The sequence below is a fragment of the Paramormyrops kingsleyae genome, chromosome 7, assembly GCF_048594095.1.
Source record: "Paramormyrops kingsleyae isolate MSU_618 chromosome 7, PKINGS_0.4, whole genome shotgun sequence".
NCBI classification, from domain to species: domain Eukaryota; kingdom Metazoa; phylum Chordata; class Actinopteri; order Osteoglossiformes; family Mormyridae; genus Paramormyrops; species Paramormyrops kingsleyae.
The window spans coordinates 7788578-7802570 of record NC_132803.1 but is presented as its reverse complement, the minus strand read 5'-3'; the positions used below and the strand labels follow the sequence as shown (position 1 = coordinate 7802570).

The window sequence follows — 13993 nt, the reverse complement described above, 5'->3', positions numbered from 1 at the left end:
ATCTTTTTACTTTGTTTATCCACAGCATCTCTTTTTATAAAGATCTTGTGATGGCTGAACTGTCCTTTGCTTCACTAACAGCCATACTCGGGCTCCAGCCAGATAGTAAGTCCTTCTCCCAACCACTTTTCCTTGTTTCTTTTACTTCCGCTGTACCGAAAACGTACCTAACTGTGACTTCAAAATCGGGATACATACCGAACTGAGATTTTTGCATACCATTACACCCCTATTGAATACCAGTTCAATAAGGATTAATTCTATGTGCATTTGTATTTATATATTTTTGAAACAACAGTTTAGACCAGTTTCCTTCTTCTTTATGCATGGATTTTCCAACGTAACTACGGTGTGACGGCATTATTTGTATTGTCAGTAAATAAATTCTTACAAGATGATATGGTTTTGTATTTTTACATGGGTATTGGCTATGTTATTATTTTAATGCTGATTTAAACAAAAAGTGCATATATACAAGTGCTACATACAAGTTACTACTTACAAGCGCTCATTTTCGTGTGCAAAATACATTCTGTGCCACAAAAAGCACTATTTAATGACGAAATCAAGTAATGCCTTGCTGCATTCCGTCCACAAAAGCAAAAACACTTCACTGTCTTTCATGCACAGAAATCAAAAGGAATGTGTCATTTTCTGCACAGAATTGATATTAGCACTTTGCATTTCGTGGACAGAAGAAAGTCATTTTGTGGATGAAATGCATTTCGTGAATGAAAGTCTAGTGGAAGGTACTACCAATTTCCCTGCATGTATTTGGAGTGCAGAAAAAAGGGTGATTTTTTAATATTGATTAGGCATAGTGGCATAAACCAGTGGAAGGCATAAACAAAACAAGTAAGCCACACTACGTTTCAAACAAACTTTATTCATTTGGAAAAAACATATACGCATTCAAACATTTAAAGTAAAATCTATAACAGTATTAGGTGTTCCTCATATACATCAACCAACCTTACAATAAAAGTAAAAAATAAAATCAACATTTCCCACAAACAAGTGATATCGAACAAAACACCAGCATTTTATTTCCAAGTACTTTTATTTTATTCTTCAAAGTAGTTTTATTTATTTTTGTATTTGGTAGCTGTTTCATTATCTGCAAAGAAACAGATTGATATATTAAACTGATACATTGATTAAGCCTACAGACATCAAATTTGACTATTTCAAAGTGAATCTCAAGCTAATCATGCAAAGGGTGCATCAAAACATACTATACTCTGGTAAAATGTAATTAATGCATGCACTCAAGAATCTGCAGGCATAGTGATATTTAAAGAATTTTTATTGTTTTTTTTTTGTAATATGCAATGCATATGTTCAGTAACAAATGTTTTGGACATCTAATTCAACATATTATATCACTACATACAAATTATATTTTGTATTTCATATAACAAAATATATAGTTCCAACTTTTAAAGCTTTAAATAAGTGTAATGTATTTATGCCACGTAGTTGTTAAATATTCATTGTCTTGATTGGTCCATAAATATGTTAATCATTTTACTTTTACTGCTCAGACTGGAAGAAGATAGAACTTTGATTACTCTGTTGTAGTTTGATATAAATGTGCCAGTGTACAGTTACTTGTAACAATCAAAATCAAATTACTATATAACAAACTGCACTAGTCATATTAATATTAAGCAAAACTAAAACTAAGGAAACAAACATCTGATATTTTTGTGAAATATAAAAGTCAACATATTTGCAAAAACCGAATTAAATGACATTCCACTGGCCAAAAGAACAGCAGTCTAAAAAGCTACAGGGTACCTACCAAATGCTATAGGAAATGTTTGAAATAACTCCCTAAAACCCAAATACATTAAGAGAAATGGAAACATAAAAGTCCCTAGCATCTGCAAGTCCATAGAGCAACAGAAGAGAATCCAAACTCCACAAGCTTGGAGTCTCCAGAATTTGGCTTGTTTACAATCCCACTTTACAATCGTAAACGTAAACATGCATCTTTACGTTTCACAATAAGTAAAACACCCTGATCATGACAAGAGTCCAGTGATGATCATTTGCAGCTACATTCTACATGCTAGCCAGCCAAAATTTTGCTTCTTTTTTCTTGTCTTTACAGAATATGTTTTTATTTTCTTGATATTGATGTTAATAATATACACCTTATAATATACAAATGTTATGTTTGGCAGACAATCGTGGTATTAACCATTGTAGGTGTGTGGTTATAGAAAAATAAACCACTTTCTTGTCTAAACAAAGAAAAAAAGGTTTTTAGAAAAAGCTTTACAGGTACAACAGAAGTGGAGGAAAAGTAAAGATCCATCCATCAATCAATCTTCTAAGCATTTATCCTGATTAAGCTCAATTAGCCCATCCTAGACTTCACAGGTCACAAGACTGGGTACACCCTAGATGGAATGGCAGGAGACACACACACACACACACACGCACACACACACAATTATACTTTGTAAGCAATTTAGACACCTGGAATAAACTGGATAATCCAAAGGAAAAACACAGTTTGGGGAGAAAATGTAATGCCACAGACAGATAGCAGAGGTGGGGTGTGAACCCACACCCTGGAGGTGTGGGGCAGCACCACTGAACAGGACAATAAAGATATTTTATAAAATTTCTGTAACAATGACAGTTGCCAAAATACTCATAATGTACAATGTATTAGTAACATATTAGACAAACACTGAGTCTTTATCAAAATTTGCTGTAAAAGACAAGGTTAGTCACCTTACAGTAAGTCGAAGTGAAAAACATGTTGTCACAAATGATCATTAGTAGCACTTTCATTCTTACGTCATAAATGTTTTACAGCAAAGCTGTAATCATTGATAGCACTATATCAGAGAGCTGTGCAAGGTACCAGACGAGCAGAAAAAGTTCACACACATGACTGTGCACATAATTAAACAACTGCTGGCACATATCAGTCCTCAAGCGACTCATTAAATTGATTTTTAAAGTGCTTAATAACAGTAACAAATAAACGAAAGTGGTGTAATCTGCATAATAATAATATTTATAATATTTATATAAGATTACACAACTTTTAATTGATGTCTGTGGTTCTTAAGAATAATTAAGTAAATGCAAACCATGCTGTCAGCTGAATTCCGTTCCATTTTCTACAACAGCTTAGCAAGAGCTAAGAGAGAAAGTATATGGGACAATGTGGCAGATATTCCGGAAGAATACCATTACAGGCCACGAACAAAGGGCAGCTGAGACACCTACCAACATGACCTTGGACTGGCGTTTCACGCAAACTGCATGCACGCTACTGTTCAATAGTTTGGGGTCACTTAGAAATTTCCTTGCTTTTGAAAAAATAGCAAGTTTATTTGTCCATTAAAAAACCACCAGATTGATCAGAAATACTGTGTAGACATTGTTAATGTTGTAAATGACTATTATATTTTTAACTGAATATCTACATAGGTGTACAGAGGCCCATTATCAGCAACAATTAGCCCTGTGATCCAATGGAATGTTGTGTTTGCTAAAAGGTTAATGGATCATTAGAAAACCCTTTTGCAATTTTGTTGCCACAGATGAAAATTGTGCTGATTAAGGAAACAATAAAACTGGCCTTCTTTGGAATAGTTGAGTGTCTGGAGCATCAGCAATTGTGGGTTTGATTGCAAGCTAGTTTATTAAATGGTCAGAAACAAGGAAAATTCTTCCGAAACTTGTCAGTCTAGTCTTGCTCTGAGAAATAAAGGCTATTCCATGCGATAAATTGCCAGGAAACTGAAGATCTCATACAATGCTGAGTACTGCTCCCTTCACAGAGCAACACAAACTGGCTCTAACCACAACAGAAAGAGGAGGGGGAGGTCCCAGTGCACAACTGAGCGAGAGGATAAATATGTTAGAGTGTGTAGTTTGAGAAGCACACACCTCATGGGTCTTCAACTGGCAGCTTCATTAAATAGTACCTGCAAAAGACCAGTCTCAATGATAACGGTGAAGAGGCAACTCCGGGATGCCGACCTTCTGGGCAGAACTGCAAGGAAAAAGGAGCAATAAAGCTTTGAGCTGTTATAGGAGCAGCTTGACTGAATGGTACATAAGAAGTACCCATCAAGACTATCCAACTTGTGGGAGATACTCCAGGAAGCACAGGGTGAAATCTCATCAGATTACCTCAACAAACTGACATCTAGAATACCCAAGGTCTACAAGGCTGTAATTGCTGAAAATAGAGGACTCTTTGATGAAAGCAAAGTTTGAAGAATACAAATATTTTAATTTAAAAAATGATTATTTCTAACTTTTTCAATTACTATTTCCTATTTATTGAGCTATGTTTCCTATTCAAACTCATTTCATGCATGTTTTCATGAAAATTTCAAGGAAATTTTTAAGTGACCTCAAACTTTTGAATGGTAGCATACAGTGCCAAGTACTGTACATGCATAACATCCACAACCTTGGAGGTGTGAGGCCACAGTGAATCTTTGGATAGTGATGTTATAATTATAAATTAAGTAAAGCTCAGAAAAAATGCCATAAATGTAAAAAAAAATCTGGGCAAATAATATTGCTAGAATTAAAATAATAGTTACAGGGAAAGTAAGATATACAGCATACAGAAAAGGCTGTCTCAAATTTTGGTTATGATACATGGTTTTATACAGTAAGAAAACCCATATTCCAAAGCTTTAAAATGGACTTTACAGTATCCACAATAGACTATTTGATTTTTAAATATCCTACTCAAGAGAATAATGGGGTTATACACAATTTTTCATTTATATTACAGTTTTTCTGAATTGCTAAAACGCATTTCCTAAAACCTCCTTTCCTTTTCTCAAAACACCAAGTACATAAAAACCATAAAATTCAAGCTACATGCACAAAACCTTTGACTCGTCAAACAATCAATCAATCTTCTCAAAACTATATTATCTCTGCTCAAAAGCAAACGCTGCATTCAGGTCACACATCAAGCCAGTCGGTACATAAACACGACTGAGCACTATAGTAAAACACTGAAAACACCTCAAGCTAAAACTGTTGCTGGCATGCAGAGAAGTATTTACTCTGGGTGTGGCCTTCTGCATGTTCTGCTGCAAAATTGGAAACCAAAATAATTTAGTAAAAAACTGCCGTCTACCAAAAATTTTGCATGCTATTATACTAAACAGATATGTAAAAGGTTACTGTAAAGAGCAAAGTATAAAATCCAGATGAGCAGCATATCATAGCAACTGCCAAGCCAGAATCAAGGAAGAATATTCATTCTGTCTCATCACCATGTCTAATGGCTGGGAAAGGGCTGAGAACTGACTGCATCACAGGAAATGTTCCCGCTTGCTGGGTGATGCAGGAAGAATCCTCTGTGAGACCCATTTGTACCTTGACGTCAAAATTCAACTCACCTATGATACTGTCATCCGGCATGTATTCTAGGTTCTAGTCACTGTTTGGCTTCTACACCCGTTTAGAAACGTATGTGAACAGTTGTGAGTCATTGTGTTTAAATGATGATTACTGTGTGCAAGCTGTGCTTCATTTTTGTGACCTGTGTTTTCCATTTTGATCAATATTCACCATATTGCAAAATGTGTTTTGATGAATGATGTGTTTAGAGTTTTGCAAAAAGGGTGACTCAGATCTGCACATTGTGTCTAACTAGGTGAGCACTGCTTAATGTTTCACGAAACAAGTGACTAATTCAATAAATGAGTTTCGGCAATTGGCAGTTTCGTTCCAAGAATGAGGTTTGGTGTTTTAGTAATTCAGAAAAACTGTATTAGATTGTGCATTAAAGTATGAAATATTTTTTTATTATTTATGCATAACTATTTGTGCTGTCACTTGATATTGAAAAGAATCAACAGTTACATTCATTTGTAAATTAACAGGAACTGTTTTTGAAAATGTTTAGCAATTGGAAAACAAAAAGCTGTGCCACATCTCCAGTTAAATATGACAGGGTTTGCCAACCCATAAACATCGGGCGTGCCATACTTTCAGACTCTCACGGTCACACAAATCTACATTATTCCATTATAAACCTAAAATTAACTACATCAAAAGCATCGGGGCAGTATGCAAACCCTACAGACTATTTACAAGGTAATAAAACTCTTACATGTAAAAGTGTGTGCAGATTTGTCTCAAATTGAAAATCTCACTCAAGCCAGCTGACCAAAGTTGGCAGCCCAGGCCAGCAATGCAGTGAAAGACCTCAGCCACCCTAACAACGGGCTCCTGCTGCCTGAAGGGCAACACAGAGAGAATGAGGAGGAACTTCTTCCCACTGCCATTCGGATCCTTATCCAGGGCAACACTAGGACTGGACTTGGCCGCTACACCCTCCCCCATTACAAATCTACTAATTACTTATAGAACTACCTCTGCTTGCTGTTGCACTACTGTGCTATTTGCACATACTACTATAACTGCACATCTGTACTTTGTGACATCTGTAACCCCCCCCCCCCCCCCCCAACTGTTAGACTCTTATGTGTAATTTTCTTCAATCTGACCCTGTCTGGTCTATGTAAGTATCCCAATGTTGAGGTTTAAGTCACGGAGTGTTGAAAGATAACATTTCACTGCAAGTCATACGGTGTACAATTGGAATGTGACAAATGAAGTTTGAATTACAATTTGAATTTGAACTGGGATGTGAACATTTCTTATTGAAGATGTATCGTGATTTTTTATGAAAATAAAGCATTGAATAGAAAGTGAGTTGAATAAAAAATAAATGTAACCCTTTCTAAACAACTGTAAATACACAAAAGCTAACTACTGCCAAATCTAAGATGTCTGAGAAAAGCTCTATGTGGTTTCTGCCTGAACTTTTTTAAAACTACAAAGAACGTAAAGCCATTGATAATTATTTGTTGCTATACTACAGTAGCTTGCTCGGATAACTGGATAGGGTAAACAGGGTACATTTTAGTAACAACTAACTGCATGTGTCAGACAAACCTTCCAGATATCATTGTGATTATCTTCAGTACTTTCTTTCCACTTTTCCATATTATGATCAAAATTCATAACCATTCAAAAATCACAAGGGAAAATAACAACATTAAAGCTAATTCAATGGTAGTTTGTGGAGAGATGAAGTCAGGCAGCAAAGGAAGTGTATTTATACAGTTGACCCTTCCGCATCACAACTTACCCCATCACGGTTTCGATAGCACGGTCGGCATAAAGAATTATTTGTTTTTTGGTGTTTAACGAAAGTTACAGATGACAATCAAAATGTTTAGTAACTCATAAATGCATCAAATACGTGCACAGTGTTGGTTTGGAGAACGCCAGGTGCGTTTACAGCAGCCTTTCACGTGACATCTCGCAGTCATCTTTGTTTCTTTGTTTTTTTTTTTTCCCAAATCATGGGGGGCCTGCACCCCTAACACCTGCGATGTGGAAGGGTCAACTGTATATAGCAATAATCAGAGATCCTAATGGACTATTAATTGAAGTAGCCTGTTGTCATGCCTGAATGTGTGTTTGTGTCTAATCAAACTATACATCTGCTGTGGTGCCTGTACAGGTTTGGGAAACCCAGCAAACCAATATGGAGCTAAAAGCTAACAAGCACATTTCTTCTCATTGGGTGATATTGCTTCCAGTTTGCTGATGCCTTCCCCACTGTCTGTCTCCTGAGCTGGCTTGTCCACACACTGTTCCATGCGCTTCATCACCAGATCCAGGAGAGTAATGACGGCTTTATCCACCTCGGAACCTGTCGCCGCGCTCGTTTCAAAGTAAGGGATCCTATACAAAACATGCACAAAAGCCGCCTCTGACATGTCAGTGCAAACAAACCAGCTATTTACACAGATATTAGGGTCATTTTTATTTCTGTGAGAAAATGGTACTGACAGTTTAATTTCAGTTGAATGACTTTTGACTCTAACAGTTCCATCTGGTTTTGCAGTAATTAGCAGAAATTTAAGTATCACTTTTTAAGTGAGGGGTACATTTTAAATGTTTATAAGTCCTTTCCCATCTTATCAGCTTCAACAATTGTTAGTCCGAGCTACTCCAAAATCTTTTGATCAGGCCATATTGCAACAAAACAGTATTATGTTGTGTAAAGCAGGTAACCAAACTTGTGTGTTTTTTTTAAACCAGCAATGTAGGTGAAACCTACCCATAAACTAATTGGCACACTGTACTCTAACTGCTACGGCTTTGAATGTTTTAACGATTTGTTCAATAGATATGACGGTGTAATATGTTGTATGTATTTTTTGTTCAATAAGATTGACTTTGTTTGCTGTTTATTATTATGACATTGTGGTGAAGATCAGATCACACCTTATGAGTCATTTCTGCATAAAACACAGAGCTTCATGTTTTCAGTACAGTCTTTATACATTAGCCGTCAATGCTCTTCAAAGAATAGCATCACCTTGCACTTACCCGTATTTATCTGCTAGCTCTTTAGCCTGCTTCTCCTGCACCTCTCTCTGATCAGCCAGGTCTGCCTTATTTCCTACTAATACTATGTCTGGATTTTCACAGTATGCATTCGCTTGGAGCTGGCCTGCAACAAAATCACACAAGATGAATGAATGTTACATTCATAAAGCACTTTACAGAACCAATGGGTAGCCACTTCATCTACCAGCACTGTATAGCCCCACCTGGGCGCGTTCTCCATACAACGATGGAAGTTAGTACGCTGCAGCGTAAATGCTATGTCAGTTCAAACTAGCTAACATCCTAAGTATGACTGTTTCCCAAAACCATTGTACTTTGTTAGTACCTCCGTAGTTTGAACCATGCTAGTTCGAACCACCGCAGTTTGACGTACAATGGCTGCAAAGGTGATTGGTCTGACTCTCACGGCTGGTCCCTTGTAAAAACCCACAAGCTTTGTAATATTATTTACAAATACTACAATTGTGCCAATATCACATTATTAATTTATTGTGTCAGTCATACAACAGCAATAATAATACTAAAAACTCAGAAAAATCTATAGCGCCATAATAATAATAATATGATATTATATGATGCTATTTGGCTACAATGCATTTAGTGAAATCAGCTCTATCTGTAATTACGTTTTGTCTTTTTCTTTTCCATTTCAACCACACTATTAACACATATACATTCCTGATCCGCTACTCAGCGTGTAGCTTATTAGTAGCTGAGTGGAAATGAGGGTGTGAACATCAGCTTCTTGCCTATGCGGCCATGGGTTTGGATCCAAGCACTGGTGCTTTTTTTTTAAATATATTTTATATTGCAACAAAGCTCTCAGTAATTAAGAAGTGATTCATTATTTGTAGCCATTAATTTGCCTGTACTTTATTCACATTCCCCATGTTTTTTTCTATTTAATACTGTATGTACATAAGCGCTGAATAATAAATCGCAATGTACGCGCACTTAATAAGCATCTTACATTTGTTAGCGCTGCTGTACGTCTGTTGACAGTTGCAGCAACACAACCAACTTTTTAGACACTTTATTGTTAGATAAGTACTATTTGGAAATAGTATATTTCGGGTAATTTCATCTTTTTTTGGTTTTATAAATATCACACCAAGTGATGTCATAATCGTGCAGTCCTAAATATATATTTATCTATGTGATGAATTCTACCATATAGCACAAACAAGGTAGGTAAACAGCATTCTCTTCAATCATACCATACCCATGAACTGAGAAGTACATAAAAAGTAGTCTTACAACTACATTTTCAAAGCACTTCACATGAAAGATGTTTGTACAACAAGATTATTTCATATTTTCACCTTACTTACATGGACTACCTTCCTTTGACCGCATTTTCCACCATCGATGACCTGGAACTAAGCATTTAACTACAGTTTGACGTCTGTAGTTTGAACTACACAACTTAATGACAGCATTTGCGTCACTGGGATGTCGATACCATCAAAATGAACCCATTTGTGAACAGGATAGATTTTTCTCTATTTTAGCAGGACAAATGTGAAGTTTCACAGTAACTGTGCAAAAATAGAGAAATACTGGACCCCCACCCCAGTGCTGGTATCTTCCGGGGATCCTATCCATGACTGGGCCTCCTGAATTGACCCTATTTACAGCACTCCTGCACACAGTCACCCATTATAAGCATTTTAGATGCCAGTCAGTCCAGCTACGTGTCTTTGAACTACGGGAATAAACCAGAGTCCCTAGAGGAAAGGAGCAAGTCACAGACACACACAAAGGGGAATTTTATTCCAAAAAACATACATTTGTCACGTCACAGTTGATTTGTCAAGGGGAAACAAGAAATCTAGTTTGAGAAAATGGGGAAGCTGAAAATTATTCATTCAACCCTTCAAAGGAAAACTCTGGCACTTATTTTAAAAAATTGTGCCTTAAGAAATATAGTGGTAGACAATGTGCACTACCAAAAGGTAGATCTGAAACAATGCTAAATCAAGTAACAGTAGCAAAACAATTTAACAAAATGTTAAAAGCAAGGTTTACTGAAGCCAACTTGGAGGTAGTGATTTGAGGCTCAATAGAGCATTTTATAAAACAAATGAAATGGGCTGCTGGCCACTATGAGTGAAGCGACTTTGGTACAGCTTCTGTAGATTCTTGCAAACATACCTTCTAGAGACAGAAGACACTATAAGAAACATAGAAAGATGCTGAAAGACAGGAACAAAGGCTCAGTGCCTTCGGGTGTCTCTCATACCACTAACCAGGAAAAATCGTGCTGTTCTGAAGTGGTCTGCTATCAGTTTCGATCTGAAACCCACTGAAGATCTGTGGAAAAAGCTGAAACTCAGCCAGGAGAAGGAGCACCTATCAAACCTGAAGTGGAACAGTTTGCTCAAGGAAAGTGGGCCGAACTACCAGGTGAGAAGTGTAGGAATCTCATTCAGAGCTACAGAAAATGCCGGTAAAGGCTGTGATATGAAATAGGTTCAAATATTTTTGTTTCATTATGTTAAATGAAAAGCAAAATTGCTGTTCTATTAAATGTGAAGTAAAGAATGTTGGATACTTTCATCAGTTTCAACTTAGGTCAGTGATATTTTTTTTTTTTTTGTAAAGGTACCTGTAAATTTGGCTATATCTATAAATGCCCTGATGAGAAGTGGGTGGTTAGTTTAGTTACCAAATTCATGAGCAAAGCAATGTGTCTCTGTACCACTGAGTGCAGAGCTCAGTGGCGCACAATTACTAGATTTTAAAAATGATTGAAATTTACCTTCTCATTTACTTGGCAATGTGGCAGAAGGTAAATAGTCTTAAATCTCACAAAAGGAGATTTAAGTCTCCAGACTCTTTCACATCTACCCATGTGCTCAGTGTGAACCTGGTCTTATCTCTGAAGAGATTAGGTCGCCAAAGGCATACCTGCCAATTCTGGTGTTCTCTGATGAATGTCAATTGAGCTACATGGTGTTGGGCCGTGAGCAGAGGTCCCACTAGAGGACGTCGGGCCCTCAACATTGCAATGAAAGCGACGTTAACTATCGCATCACACTGCTTTATACAATCTATAATTGGGCTAACATTGTGATATTTTGAATATGGCTGAAGCACATTCTGTTTTAAGGATAAGTGGATATGTTTTAAGGCTACATTTAAATTTTGTGTCTTCCGCCAAGAACCTTTCTGTGTCTTCACTGCACCGCTCAGTCTCCAACTCCTCCTGTCTCTGTCCCTGTTTGTCTGCCTCCTTCTCTGTACACAAATTGCATTCAGTGTGGAAATGGATAAGTTCATGTCCAGCCAGCACAAATGGAAATACATTTGCACTGATTCAGATAGGTTGCCCATTATAATGTTACGTCTATTAGCCAGCTAACTTTATTGCAAGCAACATCAGTTTGCAGGCTACAATGCTAGATGACAACTAATGCTAGCTTGTTAACCGAAAAATAAGGAGGCACTTAGTTGGTTTACCATTTTCACTCTGTATCCGTGTTTTTTTTGGGATGGTTTGAGATTCTTGCCAAACGTTGTCTAACGTCCATTACTCCGCATGCACGCTGCAGGACAGGTCATTAATTTGTTTGCTCTTAAGCATTGGCTGCATTGTTAAGGAGTGAATGGGGGGGGCAGGAGTCGGGGGGGGGGGGGGCATGTGCCAATTTGTTGCAAGGGTCTGTGTGGTACGCTGTTGTACATTAACGTACTGAACAACGTGTTATATTTTTGACTCAAAAGGATTATAATAAGGTGAGTAAACGGTGTTTTGTAATTAAGGGGGGGGGGGGGGGTGTACAATCTTTATGTCCATTTACCCTCCAATACACCCCTGGATATGGGAGACTATTAATCATGGAATAATCATTCATGACAATCTTTTTTTTTTTTTTACCTGAAAAAGTACCAAATTAAAATATTCGGCACCTAGACATTGGGTGCTGGCACTTACTCATCCAGTTCCTGACATTCAGAAAGCTCTGTTGGCTGGTGAGATCAAACATGAGCAGGAACCCCATTGCATCCCTGAAGAACGCAGTTGTGAGACTCCTGAATCTGGAAAACAAGAAAAGTAACAATATTGCTCAAAAGTGTGTCATTAAAAACTGTTCATTTACATTACTTCAACTGTTTCCAATACATGTTTTCAGGTTTGTACTAAAAAATCCATCTAATAAGCCATTTATTAATTTAATGAGGGTGAGAAGGCTCGGTGCAGTAATTTATTAATGTATCATTCTTAAAATGGTTCTCCATTTGCGTCAAGCAGACAAAAAAAAAAAAGCTGATTCAGAAATGAAGTCAAGTTATTTTATCACAAATCATTTCCTACATCAAAGGGGGCTGTATGACCAGCAGCCATGTATTCCCCGGCCACCCCCATCATCCGCTTTGCCATGTAATCCTTATTCCTTCCACACTCCCCAACCTATACAATTTCTAGATGCACTGGAAGAATTAACTGGATATGTGAAAACCAACTAGCTAGATGTGGTGCTGTCAGAAACTTCAGCATTATACAGCCCTGCCACTTAGTCCGGCCTTTGAATGCATTATGAGATTTGAACCCCCAAGCTCTGTAACGTTAGCACAAGGATCTCTCTGTTGAGCTACATGACAGCTATCAATGCACTACTGAAACATATTTCAGCTTAACTGCTCAGAATACACTAGTCAAATCGCATCACATATTAGAACAAAAACATTTTATTTTTCAATATAGGGCAATCATGCAATACACAGGACGGATGGCAAAAAAAACAACAAAAAAATGTTCATATAAGTATTTACAAGGGATTATCTAAAATTAGCAAGTCCGGTATTCACAAATCAAAGAATGTTCAACTCTTGGCTCTTTCAACTGGAGTTCACAAGTTCCTTAGTCACAAGGAATATTGATGACTAAGTGATTTTATCTTGCCTCATAGCTGAACTCATGTTTCAAATGATTAAACATGATAAATCACTTTCCTTTTCAGACATTTCCAGACACAGACACATATATACAAAGTTGAGAACGAAGCTTGGGCTCCGAGGGCACGGCAAAGCCATTTATCTGCTGACCCAGGAGCACTTTCAGTGACAAATTTCGGTGAATTAAAATAGCGCAGTCAAAAGAAAATATTATTACATGCCTCTCTTACACACTCTACCAATGTCTTAAAAAAGTAACACAATAAAAATCTCCCAAAATAAATTTTGGAGCTGCTATGGATAAAATTAGAACATTCAGAAAATCATCTCACGACCTACAATGTTCCTGGGAAGTTCATAGAAAGATCCATGAAATACGTTTAGATGGCAGGTGGCTGCAAGCACCATTTCTGCTCTCAGCTGCTCTGTCATTGCAGTTCCACTTATCCCTACAATGTTTTTGCAAAGTAATAAGATCTACCAAAGATCAAACAGAGTAATAACTACAAACGGAGTTATCCTACTCTCAAGGTTAAGCCTGTTATTTCATTCAGCCATGTCTTTGCTGTTAATAATGACGTCGCTTCAATTTTGGTGCAATTTGTCTCAAAATTTGTCATGATGACTCGATTAAACTCAATTACTCAATTATTAAAAA

At 37.1% G+C, this 13993-nt stretch overlaps 1 protein-coding gene across 3 annotated transcripts in view; it reads right to left on the bottom strand.

Moving 5' to 3' along the window:
• Window positions 1-866: 866 nt before the first annotated feature.
• Window positions 867-13993, bottom strand: part of rab27b (RAB27B, member RAS oncogene family) — a 31158-nt gene continuing 18031 nt past the window's right edge. For all 3 annotated transcript variants that reach the window (XM_072714179.1, XM_072714180.1, XM_072714178.1), the window contains 3 exons: window positions 12374-12477; window positions 8416-8539; window positions 867-7764 (listed from right to left, as the gene is read on the bottom strand). In XM_072714179.1, coding sequence (XP_072570280.1) covers window positions 7578-7764; window positions 8416-8539; window positions 12374-12477 — 415 coding nt within the window. In that variant the 3' untranslated portion in view covers window positions 867-7577. The remainder of the gene's footprint in view (window positions 7765-8415; window positions 8540-12373; window positions 12478-13993) is intronic.